General features: G+C 60.2%; 6 protein-coding genes across 6 annotated transcripts; all 6 read right to left on the bottom strand.

The window, feature by feature from the left end:
- Positions 1 to 2545: 2545 nt before the first annotated feature.
- On the bottom strand, positions 2546 to 3505 carry LDBPK_290260 (thymine-7-hydroxylase, putative; the record flags this gene model as incomplete). The annotated part of the gene is made up of 1 exon (XM_003862395.1): positions 2546 to 3505. One exon carries the CDS (start codon positions 3503 to 3505, stop codon positions 2546 to 2548), a length of 960 nt encoding a protein of 319 aa, XP_003862443.1.
- Positions 3506 to 4245: 740 nt separating this feature from the next.
- LDBPK_290270 (hypothetical protein, conserved) lies at positions 4246 to 6099 on the bottom strand (the record flags this gene model as incomplete). The annotated part of the gene is made up of 1 exon (XM_003862396.1): positions 4246 to 6099. The coding sequence occupies one exon, from the start codon at positions 6097 to 6099 to the stop codon at positions 4246 to 4248; it is 1854 nt and encodes a 617-aa protein (XP_003862444.1).
- A 931-nt stretch (positions 6100 to 7030) lies between these two features.
- On the bottom strand, positions 7031 to 8335 carry LDBPK_290280 (hypothetical protein, conserved; the record flags this gene model as incomplete). The annotated part of the gene is made up of 1 exon (XM_003862397.1): positions 7031 to 8335. One exon carries the CDS (start codon positions 8333 to 8335, stop codon positions 7031 to 7033), a length of 1305 nt encoding a protein of 434 aa, XP_003862445.1.
- Positions 8336 to 10956: 2621 nt separating this feature from the next.
- On the bottom strand, positions 10957 to 12432 carry LDBPK_290290 (D-lactate dehydrogenase-like protein; the record flags this gene model as incomplete). Its single annotated transcript, XM_003862398.1, has 1 exon — positions 10957 to 12432. One exon carries the CDS (start codon positions 12430 to 12432, stop codon positions 10957 to 10959), a length of 1476 nt encoding a protein of 491 aa, XP_003862446.1.
- A 1315-nt stretch (positions 12433 to 13747) lies between these two features.
- On the bottom strand, positions 13748 to 14899 carry LDBPK_290300 (hypothetical protein, unknown function; the record flags this gene model as incomplete). The annotated part of the gene is made up of 1 exon (XM_003862399.1): positions 13748 to 14899. The coding sequence occupies one exon, from the start codon at positions 14897 to 14899 to the stop codon at positions 13748 to 13750; it is 1152 nt and encodes a 383-aa protein (XP_003862447.1).
- Positions 14900 to 16101: 1202 nt separating this feature from the next.
- LDBPK_290310 (hypothetical protein, conserved) lies at positions 16102 to 17115 on the bottom strand (the record flags this gene model as incomplete). Its single annotated transcript, XM_003862400.1, has 1 exon — positions 16102 to 17115. One exon carries the CDS (start codon positions 17113 to 17115, stop codon positions 16102 to 16104), a length of 1014 nt encoding a protein of 337 aa, XP_003862448.1.
- Between the last annotated feature and the right edge of the window lie 500 nt (positions 17116 to 17615).

The raw sequence follows: 17615 nt of genomic DNA on the forward strand, positions 1-17615 counted from the left end.
CCCCTCCCCCCGCAGACAGAGTGGGAGGTGCACTGGGCCCTGCGATACCGCGCACGGAGGCGTCCTCCGTGATCGTGGAAAACAAGTATTGGCATACAACGAAGACGCATGCCCTCCTACACAGACGTGAAAGGAACTTCCAGGAGAGAGAGAGGGATGGGCATCTTCACTGAAAGACGCGAAGCAGATGAGGGGATGGCGTCACACTGTGGCTGCTACCGAGAAGAAGAGGACAGAGAGGCAGAGCCGCGGGGAGGTGTGTACGAGGGTGCGGCGATGGACAGAGGGGGAGAGGGAGGGGAGGGAAGAAGGGGGGAACGAATTTGTAGTGAACGGTGGGGATAAAACACCTGGGTGCCTCCCCGCGCCGTGTCTCCTTAACAGATACGCACGCTCAGACAGTCGCTCATTGTCGTACCTGCCCCTCTTCCCGCATGATCTCTACGATCACCACTCCGCTCCGCGAGGTCGCCTCAGATATCTCTGTAAACATCTCTCCCAAGGCTCACCGACCAAGCAGGATGGGGTGGAGGGAATGGAAGCAGACACGCACAAGCAAGCAGGCAAGAGGTGTTCCACGCTGCAACAGAGGTCATGCAGACCTCTCTCCCACACTTCTCTTCTCTGCCTTGTGTCTGTCTGTCCGCTTTTATGGTTTCTTTTCCTGTGCTGCGTGTCGCTGACGAGCCAGCACACCGCGCGGCCTTCTCCGTCGTGTATGTTCTCTCTCTCTTCTGTGCATCGGTTCGCTCTTCATGCCGCATGGAGGCAGCGAAGAGAGAAGGAGGCGGGGCAGGGAGAGGGGGTACGGGTAGCAGCAGCATGAAGGATGGCACTGAAAGTAAAACGGAGGGGGTAGCTGGTATGGCTTGTCCACGCGCTTTCTCTCCCACCACCGTCTTCTTCGTTCTACGCCCACTGCACAGCGTGCCGTGAAGCTTTCTGAAAGGCCCCCTTCCGTGGCACACACACACGCACTTGGTGCGCGCCCCTTCTAGTAGACTTCTTAGCCGCTAGATGAGCAACGGAAGCAGCACGCACTCTCCCTCCGATGTCCTGTCACCTCTTGGAGAGACACTCGACATGGTAAGGGCACCTAGGAAGAAGAGCAGCTCATGAGAGAGAGAAAGAAAGAGCATTACGGTGTCCAGACGTGCGTAGCAGGGCTGCGGAAGCGGCCAGGCGACAACGGCCGCAAAGTGCGGCGGAGGTGTGCTCCGAACCGAGAGAAGGCAGAAGACATCAACGTCTTCGCCTCCCTCTGAAGAATGTAGGGAGAACAGTCCCATGGAAGATACGGTTGGGGAGAGGAGGAGGGGGAGGAGGGCAGGAGAAAAGAAGAAGGGGAAGCGGAAGGGGCAGAGCTGCAGCTAAGGGGGGATTCAACGGCTGCAGCGCTGCTTGCAAAGAAAAGATGCATGCAATGCACGCTTCAACCAAGCAAACGTATATATATGCAAAAGACAACGACGATGTGTCACAAGCGGAAGCGCCGCAAAGCGGAAGGGGCACACGCCTACCCAGGCACACAAGCATGATCGTGTGTGTGTGTGGGTGGGGGGGGGGGCATGAGGAAAGGGCACAAGAACTCAACCGCGACGAGTAAATGGGGGGGGGGTGAGGCGCAAGGGCTAGGTGCATGGGTAAGGGGAAAGGAGACCAACAGCACCTTCCCGACCCCTTACTCGCCTCTTACACCGATGCACGCATGACACGCACAGCAATACCGAAGAGAAAAAAGGGGGAGCAGCGTCACGCTCCTGATGCCTCGCAGCACCCACGCACGTCCTTTTTTTCGCTTTGCCTGTCGCTCTCCGTCTCGTTGCGTGCCTCACGTGTGTCCGTCGCTTGAGAATCCCGCGACCGTCGAAGCGAGATCGATGCCCTTTTCAGGTTCTGCGAGCACGTGGCGCTGTACTACTTGTTCTTCGCGCGCATTTGCAAACATGTGTGTATATAGATAGAGATGCACGCGTGGATGTCTGCTCATCGCCAAGTCGGAGGGAAAGGAAGAAAGGGCTCACCAGCACGCACAGTAAAACACGCGTGGCCCCTCGGCCCCGCGGCTCTCTTTCCTTCTTTGCAGAGCAGGGGGCGAGGGGAGAGGGAGGGAGGGATGTGATGGGAGACGAGGCAGCACAATGCAGGAGGGCATCGAAGGGGCAGCGCCTTGTGTTTCTGCCTCCCTCTTTCCCTCCGTTTTTTTTGTTTGCTCTCCATTCCATGTTCTCCCACAACCCGTCATTGGGCCTAGCGTGTGTCTGCACGCGTTGTCCTGAGCGTCATCGCAGCGGCGGCGCAGTCGCATTGGCCTTAATATCATTAGAGTGGTCAACAGGGGACGCGTCCCTCGAACCTTCAGATCTGCGTGCGTGGGCGTAGCGGTGCCATCACCCCAGCGCTTGGCAAAGGACGCGAAGAAGGGGATGGAGCATCCAGCAGCCCTGCACGTGAAGTGGAGCGGGGGGTGGGAGAGAGCAAAAGGGGGCAGGCGGACGTGCGGGTGGGGCGTCGGCTGAGTGTGTCAGTTGCTCCACAGCCCACCCTATTGCGACTTCAGGTCGTCCGCGCGGTAGGCATACGTCTGTTGAAAGCGCTTCAGCAGCCAGTCGGCGGCCTTCACGTCCGGAAACTTCGAGGGGTTCGCCTCGTCGAAACAGTTCGGCAGGCAGGAAATCGTTGTCTCGGGGTTCGGCTCGCAGAAGAACGGCATCGAGATGCGCTCCACGCCTTGGTTTAGCACACGGTGCGGCGTGCTCTTGTACCGCCCGTTGCTCCACATCGCCATCATGTCGCCGATGTTCACAACGTAGCTACCCTCAAGTGATGGCGCGTCCATCCACTCGCCCTGCAGGTTCTGCACCTGCAGGCCCCCGACCTTGTCTTGGTACAGCAGCGTCACGATGCCGTAGTCCGTGTGCGCACCGCACACCACACGGCCCTTCTCTTCCGGCAGTGCGGGGTAGCGGATCATGCGGAACACGCTCAGCGGCTCGTGAAACTTAGACACGAAAAAGTCCTCGTCAATGTCGAGTGCGAGTGCCAGCGCACGCAGCAGCAGCAGAGCTAGGCGCTGCATATCGCTGTAGTGCTGCTCCATCAGCTCCGTCCAGCCCTCGATCCACGTGGGGTGGTTGTTCGGGCCGCGCAGCGGCTTGCCGGCAACAACAGAGGGGTGGTCCAGAGGCAGGTGGAAGCCCATGTCGAAGGTCTCTTTCCAGTCACCAGGCTTGCTGGGGTCGAGCTGCTCTGCAGCACACGTGCCGTAGCCGCGGTGGTTCGAGGTCTTCTCAATGTTGATCCGCAGCTTCTCCTCCTGCGGTAGAGCAAAGAACTTGTTTGCCATCTTCGTCAGCTGTTCGCTGCGGTCCTTCGGAATTTGGTGTCCGGTGATGTAGAAGAAGCCCCACGTGCGGCATGCCTCGTCGATCGCGTGTGCGACGCGCAACAAGTCCGCCTTGTTGTCATTGTACAGCGGCGCAATATCGATCACTGGCAGGGGCATGGTGGCGAGGGGGTGGTGGGGGCGAGCGAGAGAGTGTGAGGACAGCAGAGGTGGGGTGCAAATGAATGGCCTGCGAGGGCGTTTATGTGTGCGCTAGTAGCGGAGCAGTGGCAGTTGGCGGGAAGAAGTGGGCAGGGGAATAAGCAGAAAAGGCCGGCAAGGGTAGATCGCAAGAGCAGGGAGGAGTCATCAATGATGCGATTTGTGTGTGGGTGTGTGTGACTATGCGTGTGTGCAGGTGCGAGCATCGAATGCGGCGAGGCAGACGGGGGTGGGAGAGGGGGAGGAAGGGTGCTACAGGCGCATGCGATACCGCCCTTAACAGCACCTGTCTCACCCTTACCGGCCCTGTGCCCCTCTCCTTCCGCACCCCTCGGTGCCTGGCACGGATGCACTCACAATGGTGCTGGAATCAATTGCAAGCGTAAGGGCAGCGGGCATTGTGGCGACGGCGAAGAATGGAAGGAATAGGCGGGGTCTGATCTTGCTAGGTCTTGCGCAGGTGCATGTATGCATGTGTCGCTGAGAGGAGGACAGCTCCACGTAGGTGCCGCCAAGGGTGTGCCAACGCAGATGGCACGGTGCTCAAGAATGCGCTTCAGTGTCTCCCTCCCCGGTGGGCGGCGCACAGGAGACACAGACTCGCGAGGGTGGTATTGCCGTGGGCGAGGGGAAGGGGTCGTGGATGGAGTCGAGCAGCGGCAGCAGCAGCGGGGGTGGAGGGGGGGGGAGATGCGGGCTCAGGGCAGTCGCCTCGACAACTCCACCATGCGCTGCTGGGCCGCTCTTTCTGCTGGCAGCCAGTCATCAATGTCCGCCCCGTCCCCGATCCTCTCAGTATCACCTGTACCGCAGCCCGCACTGTAGTGGGGGAGTAGGCGGCGAAACCCGAACGGTTCCGCGGCAGTCCCGCGCATTAGCATATCCGCTCGCTCCTCCATCCATGCTTTGGCATCGCCTTGCATGCAGGCCTCGTACCGCTGCGGATTGCCCTCGTGCTGCCCCCAGGGGGGTATGTGCGTCTCCAGCAGCCGAAAGGTGTCGCGCAAAACGGCACTCTTTACGGCAAAGTCGAAGGCTGTGTCGCAGAACAGCGACGGGGAGTGGTTCACCTCCATCAAGACCGGGTGCAGGTCCGCCTCGCGCAGCATCACGTCGAAACCCAGCAGCTCGAAGCAGCTGCGACCATCGGCACGGTAGCCTCGTGTGCCGCCAGCGCCGATCAGCTCACGTCGCAGCACCTCGACACCAGAGAGAATGGTGAGGGTGATGCACTCATCTAAGCTGCGTCGCACACGCGGCCACCCGCCCGGGACTTGGAGAGACTCGATGAAGGAGGCGAACGCGGCGAGGCTCTGCTTGTTGCTATCCTCCCGGTCAGCTGGCGCCCTTGGCTGCCCCGGAGAGACGCCCACATCGACGTGAGGTTCAGCGCCGTCGTCGTGAACGGCCGGCACGTACAAGGACGATGTTCTGTTCACTGCGTAGTTCGTCAAGTGCCGCGATGCGTCGCCGCAGTTTCCGTCGGTCGGCGCTGCGTAGGGTTTGGCGCAGACGCGCACAAGGCCTTCACGGTGCACGTACAGCTCCACGCCTTGTACATCGCGCGGCACCGCTGTTGAGTTACTGTAGCTCTCGTTCACTGCGGGTTTGGAGATAGTCGGCACGTCACGGGAAGCTGCAGGCGTTGCTGTCGAGCGGCGCGACTGCTGCCGGGGCACTGTCGCGACAAGCAGCACATAAAGACGCAAGTCGAACTTCCTGCCGCCCATCAGCAACGGACGATCCACGTACAGCTGCACGACGCACTCCCTCTTCTGGTCCCTTCGTTCCGCCTCGGTCAGATCCGCCTCTGGGGAGGTGGTGAGACGGATGCCCCTGCCCTCGCACCCTGTGTTGGGTTTGATGATGAAGAACACAGGGCGGGCTTCGGAGGAAGGGCTGGCGTGCTCCGCCAGCTCCCGTCGAAACGCTGCCAAGCGGCCGAGATCCGTGAGGCTGGAGAAGCTCGCTGGTACCGACAGCGCAAGAAACCGCTCTAGAGTCGATTCGGCACGATTCGTGCCGTCCACCGCCGCACCGCCACCAGGACGCTTCGACCGCGCGCAGTCCGCCGATTGAAGCCGCGACAGCTGCATGAGACGGCGAAACAGGAGCGCCTTTCGGGCAATCACATTCATTGCGGCATAGTGGTTCAGGCGCTGGTAGCACGCCAGTTCTGCCACGCGGGAACGCACAACGCTCTTGTCTACCCACAGGACCTGAGGTGCATGCGGCGGTGTGGCGACTCGCTCTGGAGACTCGAGCGACACGCCATGAAACAGGGGTGGTGGGTGCTCCTCAGTATCGGTATCGTACACCGTCCACTCGACCATGCGCGCCGCGGCACGCACGACGTGGTAGCGTGTGCTTCGGCAGTCAATGACAACACCGCCAGATGGCTCCCTCAGCAACCCCCCAGCCGATGGCACGGGTGGCGGATGTTGCGCATAGTGCATGTGGGTATGCTTCTCTTCGTGCGCACGCATGCGCTTGTGCAAAAGTACGAGGTGGCCACGACAGCGAGAGAGGCAGGGTGAGGGAGAGAAGCACATGGGCAAGGTTCGCCGCTTGAAGGGGAGGCAAAAACAGCTGCGGCCACGTAGATCAGCGCATTGCCATAGCGACCACGCGAGAGCTGCACCGTGGCGTGTGTTGCAGGCACGCACACAAGACCACGGAGAGGGATATATGCCGCTGCAGAAGAAGATGAACCGGTACACAAGGCGGAAGACCGCCTCTCCATGAACTGCACTAGCGCGCTGGCGCGATGAGTGGGGTGGCCAGAAGGGCTGCAGCATCCACCCCACCCCCACCCCGTAGCGCTCTCGCACCCTCTCCTCCTCTCCCCGCATGTTGCTCAGGTGTGCATGTTTGCCGATTTGGCAGGCGTTTCCTTGTCTTCTTCGCCCTTTCTCGCTTTCTAGGGGACCCCCGCGGAGAGGCTCGTCCGTGGGACTGATAACAACAAGTCCGGTCGGAGGGGGTTCAGTTGGGGGAAGGGGGGGGGGTAGTGCACCCACATCTCCCGTGTTGGCCCGGATACGCTTCCGTGCATGCAGAGACACGCGTGCACGGGGAGAACGGGATGAAGAGCACAAGCCCCATGAAGGGGTGGGGAGAGGGAGGCGGCGGAAGGGGGTGGTGAAGGATGGCCGATGCAGGGGCACCGCCCATCCACCTATCCAACTGCCGAGCGCCGACGAGAAGGAGCACGAGCACACAGTGGAGGAAGAGGAGGGAAGACGAGGATCTAACGTACAAAAAACAAGAGAACAACACACAGCACAAAACACACACAGCAGCATGACGGGTGGCTGTCCCTCTCTCTATGCGGGTTGGTGGGGCATAGAGGGGGTCAACCGGCACATGCAGTGTGCGCAGAGACGACGGCGTCTGCCACCACCGTCACGGCCCTTCAGACTCTCTTCATCGCAGCACTGCAGTCGAACGCTACTGACCAGGATATCGGTCTCGCTGCGCGCTCTACGGGGAGCCGTTGATGGCGCTGAGGATATCAGCCTTTGTCTTGACCCCCTTCAACTGAATTGAGTTGTCCTTGGCGAACTCCTTCAACGCGGCGAGGGTCCACTTTGGGCTCGGCGTTTTGGAGGGCGCCGTCGCGGCCTTGCGCCGCGAGTTTGAGCGGGAGCGAGAACGCCGACGGCGGGCTGACGTCTTTGCCGCCGGCTTGGGCTTCGTCGGCGAAGGAGAGCGCGCGCGGGCCGGGGATCGGGAGGCGGCCTTCTTCGGCGAGGATTGCTTCGATGAAGACTTCTTGGGAGAGATCTTCTTGGGCGGCGCCTTCTTCGGGCTTGTCTTGCGCGGCGTGCTGCTCGCGGAAGTCATCGGCTGTGGCTCTGGCGAGTTGGCACGCGCCGGCGACTTGGCCGGCGATCTGGCCGCCAACTTGCTGGCGTGTGGCGAGCGAGACGCGGCCTTGCTGGGAGAGTGCGAGGAGTCCTTCAGGTCTGCCTCCTTCAGCGGAGTTGTCAGCTTGGCCCCGACGGACTTCAGCAGAGACGCGTGCTTCTTCTGCGACAGAGGTGGAGATTTTTTCGCGTTTGCGGATGCTTTCGAGGATGTAGATGATCTGCGCCAGGCGGTGGCCGCCATCGCCGCTACGTTGTCATCCCTCATCCTGCCCTCATCGTCGAATAAGCGGTACTCCGCCTGCGGCAAATCGTCATCGTCCACCTCCGGCTTGGTATAAATGTAGTTCTTCCAGAACGGCATTCTCCGCTTGCGCTGAGGCGATGCGTGGAGCTGTGTAAGAGGTGGTCGAGGAAGGAAAGGTTGGAGCAAGCCTGTGAGGCGCACAGGCGAAACAAAGGGAAGGGAAGGGGGGGCGAGAAAGGTCAAATAAACTGCCAGTTGCGACGCAGTTTCGTTGGACGGGTCTTGTCCGGTCGTGCTCTTCGCGAGAGCAACAGGAGAAGAAAGGGGCGACGGGGAAGAGGCCAGAGAGAGAAAGTGAGGCGGTGTATCCGATGTACACCACGTTGGAGAGCACAGAATGAAGGCAGATGAGGCACGCGCATGGGAAGCTAGATCACCAGCAAAGATCACAGGGAAACGGCCAGCGCCACCGCCGTCAGTCGGGCTGCGTCGTCGGCCTCCTCTTCGCGAGTGGCGAAGTACTTTGTTACAACAGCTGCAAGCAGGTGCATCGGAGCGACACTTCCGCGCCAAACGCCACCGGGACAACGTCGCGTGCACCGACAAGACCGACGTTTGCCGCGCGTCGATGTGCAACCTCGCGTGCGAAGCGGATCCCCTCCACGTCGTCATTCCTCCCTTTCCCGCAACAAGGTCGACGCAAACACCGAAGAACCGCAATCGGAAAAGACCGCGAAGACGAACGCCGACTGGTCGCTCGGCAGCCTAAGCAACGGCACCGAAAGAGCGAAAGTGGAGCGCTGACTCTTCGGCAGCACGAGCATGAGCAAGCAGGGCCCTCTTAGCAACAGAAGCACATGTCCATACGTGCAGCACGGCTCACGCCAGCAACGCCCACAGCGATGCACAGAAGATGGCCAAACGCGCGCACAGAAAATGCGAAGAAGACACGAGCGATATCGTGTTCGCCTTGCGCAGCGGCTTACGCATCGCACACAAACTTGTTCAGGTACTCACTAGCACGCACATGCACACGCATCCATGCACAAGACCACGAAGTGAGTAGCTGGCTCAGTTTGCAGAGGTCGACACATGGGTGTGCCGTTGGGAAAGAGATCACAACGGCAGCAAGAAAAAGAAATCGAAAGACATCGGCGTGTGCGCAATGCTTTACTTGCGTAGCGACGCCACAACCAAAAACAGTTCTTTTCGTGTCCATTCGCTCTGCCACACAGCAGGAGGTCCAACTCCGCGTGGCTCCTCTCCCCCTCCCCACCTCCTCCCCTGGCCTGTCACAGGGCCCATCGCGCGGTGCAGAGCAGCCGTAGACACACGCCGGCACAGCAATGCGCCGACCCGTTCATCGGACAGCACGGCCCCGGCGCCTAAAAACTCTACCCACCCCACTATGCCGGTCGCCACCGGGTGCATCTCCCCCGGGGTGGCACTCCGGCGCCCCACACCAGCCGTCGGCCCTGCGAGGGGCCGGGTGGGACACACGCTCGAGTCACGCGGGCACTCTGCCTATCAGGTGGGTGTGGCACAGACCTCTTCACGGTCGCGGGGCGCTCCGACGCCACCCCACCCAGGACCGGGCCGCCGACGTCAGCAGCGATTCATCGCTCTGTCCTCCACACCGTGTCGTGGGTGCCTGGCCCTGTCACCACCAGAAGTGGTTCGGCGTTGGCAGCGATGAGGGGGGATAGAGGAGGGGCTGCCCAGCCCCCCCCCCCTCCCCCCGCAGACAGAGTGGGAGGTGCACTGGGCCCTGCGATACCGCGCATGGAGGCGTCCTCCGTGATCGTGGAAAACAAGTATTGACATACAACGTAGAAAGGCGAATAAGACCAACGTTAGAGATATGACGACAGCAAGCGAGAGAGCGGAGATAAACATGTAAAGCAAAAGAATCGGCTCGAGCAGAGAGAGCGGAGCGAGGCACAGGAATAAACGTGCCGAATCCGCTCCTGGTGCTGCACTAAATCGTATGCATGTCGCATACCCTCTGTGAGGGTCGCGTGATTTGCGCGTGTGTGCTGTTGCCGTTCGATACCGCACCTCGCTCTGCGCCGGTGCGTATGCGCCTCTTTACATTCAAACCGACAAGAGAGAGAAGTCCACAGCATAAAACAAATATAAGAAAAAACATAAGTGAGCGTGAGCTCAGGATGGTCATGATGTCGTGCGCGCTTGTGCACGTGTGCGCCAGCGGACTTGTGGGCTTCTCTTCCTCTCCCTGTCTGTCCGGTTTTCAGGCAACCATTCCGTGTGCGATGCGGCGTTAAATCCATGATCTTTATTGATCGTGCACAAACCCACACATTCCCGCGGACATCGGCGTTGTATTTTCGCTGGGGAATGCAAAGTCCAGGGGCATAAGAAGAACGGAATGACACCAACCAACCAGCCACACGTTCAAGGAAAACGGAGATGAGGAATGATGCGCACGCCTACATCATACATGAAAGCATGTATACGCATGTGTGTGTGTATATATATATATATGTATAGAAAGAGATGTATGAATGGATGTATATGTAAGCACTTGCATGTCTTTCCCTCTTTCGCACACGCGCACGCACCGAGAACGGCAACACGCCTTTGAGTGGTGACGGGTGGCGCGGCAGGAGAGGCAACGAGTCGAAAAAATGAGGTTTCGTGTGGGCGCCGGGGCTGGCAGGGGGGGGAGCAACGATAAGGGAAATGCACAATTTTGTTTTTGAAGGGGGCCCTCATCAAAGTCTCCGTGTGCGGCGGCACGTATGCCGGGTGGAGGACCGCATTGGGAGCTGCTGCTCATGCACCCCCATCTTGTGCGATCAGCTTCTCTGTCGATTCCACCGCGCCACAACGTCCACCATCGTAGTCATCTGCTGCCCGAACCCTCCCCATGCTCATTCTCCCCATCACGGACGCCATAGAGCCATGTTACGGCCTCGCAAGAGGTAGATTATACGTGCGCCCGCGCGAGGGAAAGAAACGAGGAGCACCACTGGCGGCACGTGTGAGAGAGAGAAGCAAGATGGACAAGAAGCCAAGTCGGAGAACGGCGAAAAGCAGCCAGCTTACAGCACCTAAGGCACACGGGAGGTGAAGAGAGACAGAGCACGCGTGTTTGTACGCCTTCGGGCAGCCGCCAAACAAAAAGATAGAGACCTGAGCTCGGGAAGACACGATAGGAAAACATAGGAAGAGAGAGGGGGAGGGTAGAGTAAAAGGGTAGAAACGAGAAAGAACAGGAAGGAGAACCTTTGGAGTATGTGCGCTAGCAACCACAGACGGAGAGGCATGCGCTATAAGTGCGCGGTGGGGTACATGACCTGCTGGAACGGGTAAAAGCAGCCGGGGTTCATGATGTTGTCGGGGTCGAGCGCCTTCTTGATCGTCTCCTGCACGCAAATGTGGGCCTCACCGTGCTCTTGCGTGACGTGGCGCACCTTGCCAATGCCAACGCCGTGCTCGCCCGACACGGTGCCGCCCATTTCGACAGCGCGGCGCACCATGCGAATCTCCAGCTCGCGAGCACGCTTGAGGTCCGCCGCGTCGGTGTACGGGACCAGTGTGTGGAAGTTGCCGTCGCTAATATGGGCACAGATCAGGCACGGGCGGCTGTTCTGCTTGAAATCCTCCTCTGTCGCCTCGACACACTCCGCCAGGCGGCTGATGGGGACGCAGACGTCTGTCGTGATCACTTTCTGAGCACTCTTTGTCTTGCCCGCGTGCATGGCGGAGAAGAAGCAGCTACGGCGGGCCTCCCAAACGGTGTCCATGGCCTTGCCGTCTTTCAAGTAGCGTATCTCCTTGGCACCAAACTTCTTGAAAACTGCGGCCACCTTCTTGTAGTCGCCGTGGATGTGGCGCCGCCCCTCGTTGTCGCAGACAAACTCAAGCAGAACGCACGCCGACACGCGCAGGTTCGTTTTGTTGTACGAATTGGCCGCCGCTACACTCTCCTTGTTGAGCAGCTCGCATCGCAGCAGTGTGTGAGGGACACCTTGCTGCTTGAGCGCCACCACCGCACGCACTGCCGCGTGCGTCGTGTCGAAGAAGCCCACGCCGCCGGAGCTGCACTTCTGAATGGGAAACAGGCGAAAGCATACCTCACAGATGACGCCGAGGGTGCCTTCGCTACCAATGTACAGCTGAGTCAGCTCCAGCCCAGCCGATGACTTGCGCACCACCTGCCGCGTCTGCACAACGGTGCCCTGCGGGGTGACGACGCGCAAGGACAGCACGTTCTCGCGAGTGGTACCGTAGCGCAGCGTGCACATGCCGCTGCCGGAGGTGGCCACCATGCCACCGACGCAGGGGTTCGAGGACGGGTCGGGGCCAAAGACGAAGCCGTGCTTGGCAGCTGCCTTGTTGAGAGTCATTTTGCGCACCCCAGCGCCCACCCACACGCACGAGTTGTCGAGGTCGAAGTCCATCCGAGTCAAACGATCCGTGTCGATGACGATGCCGCCAGCGTATGGGATGCACGCGCCCTCGATGCCCGTGCCGGCGCCACGTGGCGTCATGGGCACCTTGTACTTCGCGCACACCTGTACCACCGCAGCCACCTGTTCCGTCGAGTTCGGCCGGACGGCCGCCACAGGGACGGAGCCGGCGTGGCTCGACTTGTCCTTGCTGTAAAACTTACGAAGAGTCACAGCATCCGTTACCATGGACTTGGGGCCCAAGTTGAGCCCCACAAGCTCATCAAGGCATGCCTTGTACTTGCTCTGGCGAGCGGTGAAAGGCTCGAACTCGAACTCCTCAACAGCACTCATGATGACGCGGGTAGGGGAGAATAGAGGCGGTAGATGGTGCGCAGGCTGGGACCTGAAGGACAACGCTGCGCATATGACGGTAGTTTCACAAATCGCGTAACAGTCCACAATGACGAACGGGAGACGAAGATGATGACGGAGCCGCGGACACAGAACAGCAGCTTCCCGAATCGATATGGACAAGTAGAAGGCAAGTGCAGGCGAGAGAAAAAGGCTAAGACTCTGAGGGGAAAGGAAGGCACATGTGCGATGGAGCCGCAAGGCAACAAGAGCGAAAGAGGTGAGGGGTTGAGCTGGCCATGAGGACTGCGCGGTGGATGGAAGTATGAGCATGAGGCGCCTGCTTTGGCCTCAACCCTAGAGAGCATGCGGGCAGCCGACCGGGGAGAGCGGAGGAGAATACGGAGACGTGCGATCTCACACACACACACAGAGTCGAGACAAAGGCGATGCTGAGGCAAAACATTTTGAATACACCCCCAAGCGCGTTTTATGCCTCCGATCTTGCGCTCGCCTCCCGCTCTTTTCCTTCACGGCAGCCAGTCCCACATCGGGTACGATGATGCAACACGCCTCTCACGCACGCGTGCATCGACACTGTTGGGAGAACACCGCTGCGGAGTGGAGAATAACTCGCCAAGCGCACAAGACGACGAGTGCGGTTCGCTTCTCTTGCTCTTAGCAAGTACCACACTCGCAGACGCTCAAGTACTTCGCACATGGCGAGGACGCAAAAAAAAAAAAATGCAGCACCACCCGGAGAAAGCGAAGGGCCATGCGGAGGAGCACACACGCACACATGCGTACGCGTACGCAGAGGCTGTAAGTCTCACGAGAGGGTGAAAGACGGAATACTAGAAACGGAGAAACAAGAGCGTGCGAGGGGCGGGGCGTTGTATGGCAAAGGGGGAAAGGAGATGAGTGATTGCTGTCGACGTGGATGGATGATGCTCGTGCAGCCACTGCTGACACGTTGCATCAGTGTGAGCCGCAACCCACAGCAAAGGCAAGGGGAGGGCGACGAATGACTTCGATGTGCCCAGTATAACATGCGCCCTTCTACACGTAAGAGAGATGAAAAGAAACAACAGAAAACAGAAGAAAATGCATGCGACATCAGCGTTGATCTGCACAGATTGCGCACACACACGCACACGCACACGCACACGCGCACACGCACACGCGCACACGCACACGCGCACACGCACACGCGCACACGCACACGCGCACACGCACACGCGCACACGCACACGCGCACAGGTAGATGAGCATCATGTTCACTTTGCTTTGTTGTCGTGCGCCACCGCCGGCGCCGCTACGCCGCACGGCCCCCCTTCGACTTGCAAATCGGAATGTGCCGTGCCGCGACGTCATCGGAGAAGTGCCGCCCGCATGATGGGCACGGCACCCGATCATCGTCCACCGCGACGGATGCGCCAGCCATGGCGTTGCGCAACTGCGCACTTTGCTTCCGCCACTTCTCTGGCTTGAAGGCTGTGTCGGTCGGCCAGCGCTGCGGCCCACCCGGGGCGGCACCGGGAGCGTTTGCCGTGGCATCCGCAGAGGCAGCGGCACCATCACCGCCTGCGGTTCGGTCCGGCTTCTTGCGACCGCTGCGCGCCCTGCCGCTCTTCATGTCGCCCTTTGTTTTGGGCAATGTGTTTTTGTGTCGCTCGCATGTGGCCACGTGCCGCTCCAGTCGAGCCGGAGCAAACGTGCGACCACAGTGCGGGCACGGCTCCAGCTCCACGTCCTTCATCTCGTCCACGTCGACGGGGACCTGCGGCTTGCCGCAGGCCATCGCTGGGCGCTCATCGATGGCGGCCGCAGCAGCCGCGCTGTAGCTACTCGTACTAAACGGCGCCAACACGTACGCGTCCTCCTCCGGCAGTGGGCCAGATGGGCGCCTTTGGCTGCTGTTCCCGTCTTCGCTCGGCTCAGTCGTGGACACAGCGACGAAGTCCGTCAACTCCGACGCAGGCGCGCCGCGGCGCTTCAGCACTGCAGCTGGCAAGTCCTCAAAGGAGTGCTGATGCACAGTCGGGGGTGTCACGGCGCCGTGAGATGTCGCCCGCATGAGCGCATCCTGCCTTGGCAAGGTGCCGAACGATGTGGTCGAGTGTTCTAGGATCACGTGTTCCGCATCGTAGGTGCTGAAGGATGCGCCCTCCACGCTGCTGGCAGCGGCCGTCGATATCGGTGCTGCGGAGGCAGGGATGCCACCTCGCCCCTGCCAACGCGCCGTGTTTGGGTTCATACTGTCCGCAGCCTCCCGCTGCACTCGCTGCCAGTAGTTGCGCTGCGCAGTCGCTCGCTGCTGGGCACTCAGCCGCAGCTTAAGGAACTGAATAAAGTTGATGTCTGCCGGCGTCGACTCCCGCAGCAGCTTCGTTTGCTCTGACAACAGCGAGCGGCCATCGAAGCCGCCGTCAGAGTGCGAGCGTGGACCGTCTCGTGTCGCAGACATCTCGGCACGCGACTCCCCTCCGGTGAGATGAAGTGGTTGACGGATTTAAACGGGGAAAAAAGGGGGAAAACGAGAGGGGGGAACGGCTGCTCACCGACGCGACAATGCCAGGGGTGGCAAGTTGGGTGTGTGGCTTTGCGAGAGAGCGTAATTAGTCGTGGAAAGGGAGGAAGGCAACAAGCAGGGAGAAGGAAAGAGAGAGTCGGCAAGAAGAACAACGGGCAAAGAAGAACGATGTAATGGCCCAGGATTGTGTCGCGGATCGATCCGGTCGATGTGCTCTAAGCGATCCACAGGCACACGCACGCACAGGTACAGAAAGAGGGCAGGTCGTATGAAGGGATGTCGGTGCGTGCGACGGGGAAGAGGGCGCTGGTAAGGGCAGAGAAAGCATAAAACACAATGAAAGGGAAGGGAGGGAGAACGAGCTCCCATATATCGCGGTGGGCGCCACAAAAAAAAGGGGGGGAGGGGGAGGGGGGAGGCACTGATGTACAAGAGCACGTTGGTCATGCAGTGGCAGCGCTGCCCGTGCTGGAGAGAAAACTCTCACGGCGGTGTACAATCTATGTTGGGTGATGGGGCGTTGGTGTCCGCGTGTGTATGTGCTTGCGTGCTTGTATACTTGCCTTGTGCATGTACGTGAGGAAGAGGGAAGAAGCCTAGTACAACAAGCACTGACACGTCACTGCACGCACGTATGCACCGCATAGAAGTTTGAAGAGAGAGGAGGGTGCGATTTGAGGGAAGAGGAGGGGAAGTGCATGGGAGAGGGGCAAGCGCGGAAGAAGTGGATAGAGAAGCGCCGGCAGCCCGCAGCTTCGCTGGGTGGCAAGAGGAAGCCGTGGAAAGGTGCGTACAGCTTGGGCGCTGCATAGGCAAACGTCTCAGGAAAAGAAGAAACCGCCACGGAGAAGAAGCGAGGAGTGCACGGCTCTTGCGCAGCAGTCGTAAAACGCCGGATAGCACAACAGTGGTAGCGACAGCGCTTTCTCTTGACGAGAGGAGACAGCCATGCCCACCCCCATGAGCGCGCACGCGTGTATTGTTTATCCTGCCATGTAGTGACTTCATTGTTGCGGTCGATGCTATCGGTGCTTTCCGTCAGTGTCAATGGAGAGCTGAAGCGTCACAAATCATTCGGCCTCAACGCCTCACACAGCCCACGCGTCGAGCCCCATCCAGCGAGATGGTCGCAGCAGCTACGCATTGCGCATCACCACGTACTTGCGCGTTGAGCAGCCAAACTCCAACACATCCGAGTCAATCACCGTCGTCGCCTCCATTGCCGGCACCGCCTCGCCATTCAGCTTTGTGTGGTTAGTGGACCCCAGATCGATCAGCTGCAGCTCGGCTGTCCATACCGCAGCCGCGTCACCACCGGCAGAGGTCAGGGCCTCCTCCAGCATTGCCCACATGCCAGTGCACAAGGATCGCAGAGCCTGCGTGCTCTGTGCAAACGGAGGCACATCCGCTCCCGGTGACGACAGCATCGGTGCGTCAGGCGAAAATGCCTTCACCTCTTCCGTTACGTAGGCGTCCAAAGCAGCCTCGTCCGCCAAGACGAACCGCATCTCCATTGAGGCGTGCTGGCCAGAGCAAGAGGGGTGTTCGAGCGGCACATCATTCACATCTGGATCCTTTCCCAGCAGCCACACCGAGCGCCAGGTGATGTTGGCGTACTCCGCCACCTTTCTGTCGTGCTTCATGACCAGCAGCTTGTAGGCGGGAATGAAGAAGGTACTCGAAGACGACGAGCCGTGCGCCAGCGCCGAAGATGGTACCGTTTTACCGCTGACGAGCTCGTCTCGATGCCACTGCAGTATCCCTGTGTAGAGGGCAGAGAGCTGCTCGCGCGATGGGCCTGTGAGGGCAACTGCTTCAGTAGTCCTTTTCGGTGCCGCTGCTACCGCCCAACGGCGCCACCACTGCACAAGGCACTCGGCAATGGTGGCTACGCGCAAGTATGTGATCAGTGTGGGGTCCGAGGAAAACGACGTTGTTGTCCCGGGCACGTCACTATCCGCAGCTTCAGTGTCGTCTTCGCGGCGCAGCGCATCAAGTAGTTGTTGTGGTATGGTGAGGAGAGAAGGATACCACTTGACCGAGCGGGGCGCCGCCGAGCTCCCTGGCAGCAGCAGGCGGGGGCGCGTGACGGGCAGACCACCGAGACGGGAGGTCAGCAGTCCTGTGCGGCCGTAATTTGGAGCTTCCATGGTGACTGCTCTGCTTTTTTGTCGATGTGCGCTCTCGCACACCTGCGCACGTGCACGCACGTTTTGAAGAGGCCGGTGGAGAAGTAGCCAACCACAGAAAAAAAAAGAGGAGCGGAGGCGACACACAGTAATGCAATCCCACACCCATTCGCGCAGAGCGGCCCTGTTAACCTTATTCGCGCAGCACACAAACCTTGTCCTCCCGCGTCCATTCGCTCTGCCACACAGCAGGAGGTCCAACTCCGCGTGACTCCTCTCCCCCTCCCCACCTCCTCCCCTGGCCTGTCACAGGGCCCATCGCGCGGTGCAGAGCAGCCGTAGACACACGCCGGCACAGCAATGCGCCGACCCGTTCATCGGACAGCACGGCCCCGGCGCCTAAAAACTCTACCCACCCCACTATGCCGGTCGCCACCGGGTGCATCTCCCCCGGGGTGGCACTCCGGCGCCCCACACCAGCCGTCGGCCCTGCGAGGGGCCGGGTGGGACACACGCTCGAG

This window comes from Leishmania donovani, chromosome 29, assembly GCF_000227135.1.
Source record: "Leishmania donovani BPK282A1 complete genome, chromosome 29".
Taxonomy (NCBI): Eukaryota; Euglenozoa; class Kinetoplastea; order Trypanosomatida; family Trypanosomatidae; genus Leishmania; species Leishmania donovani.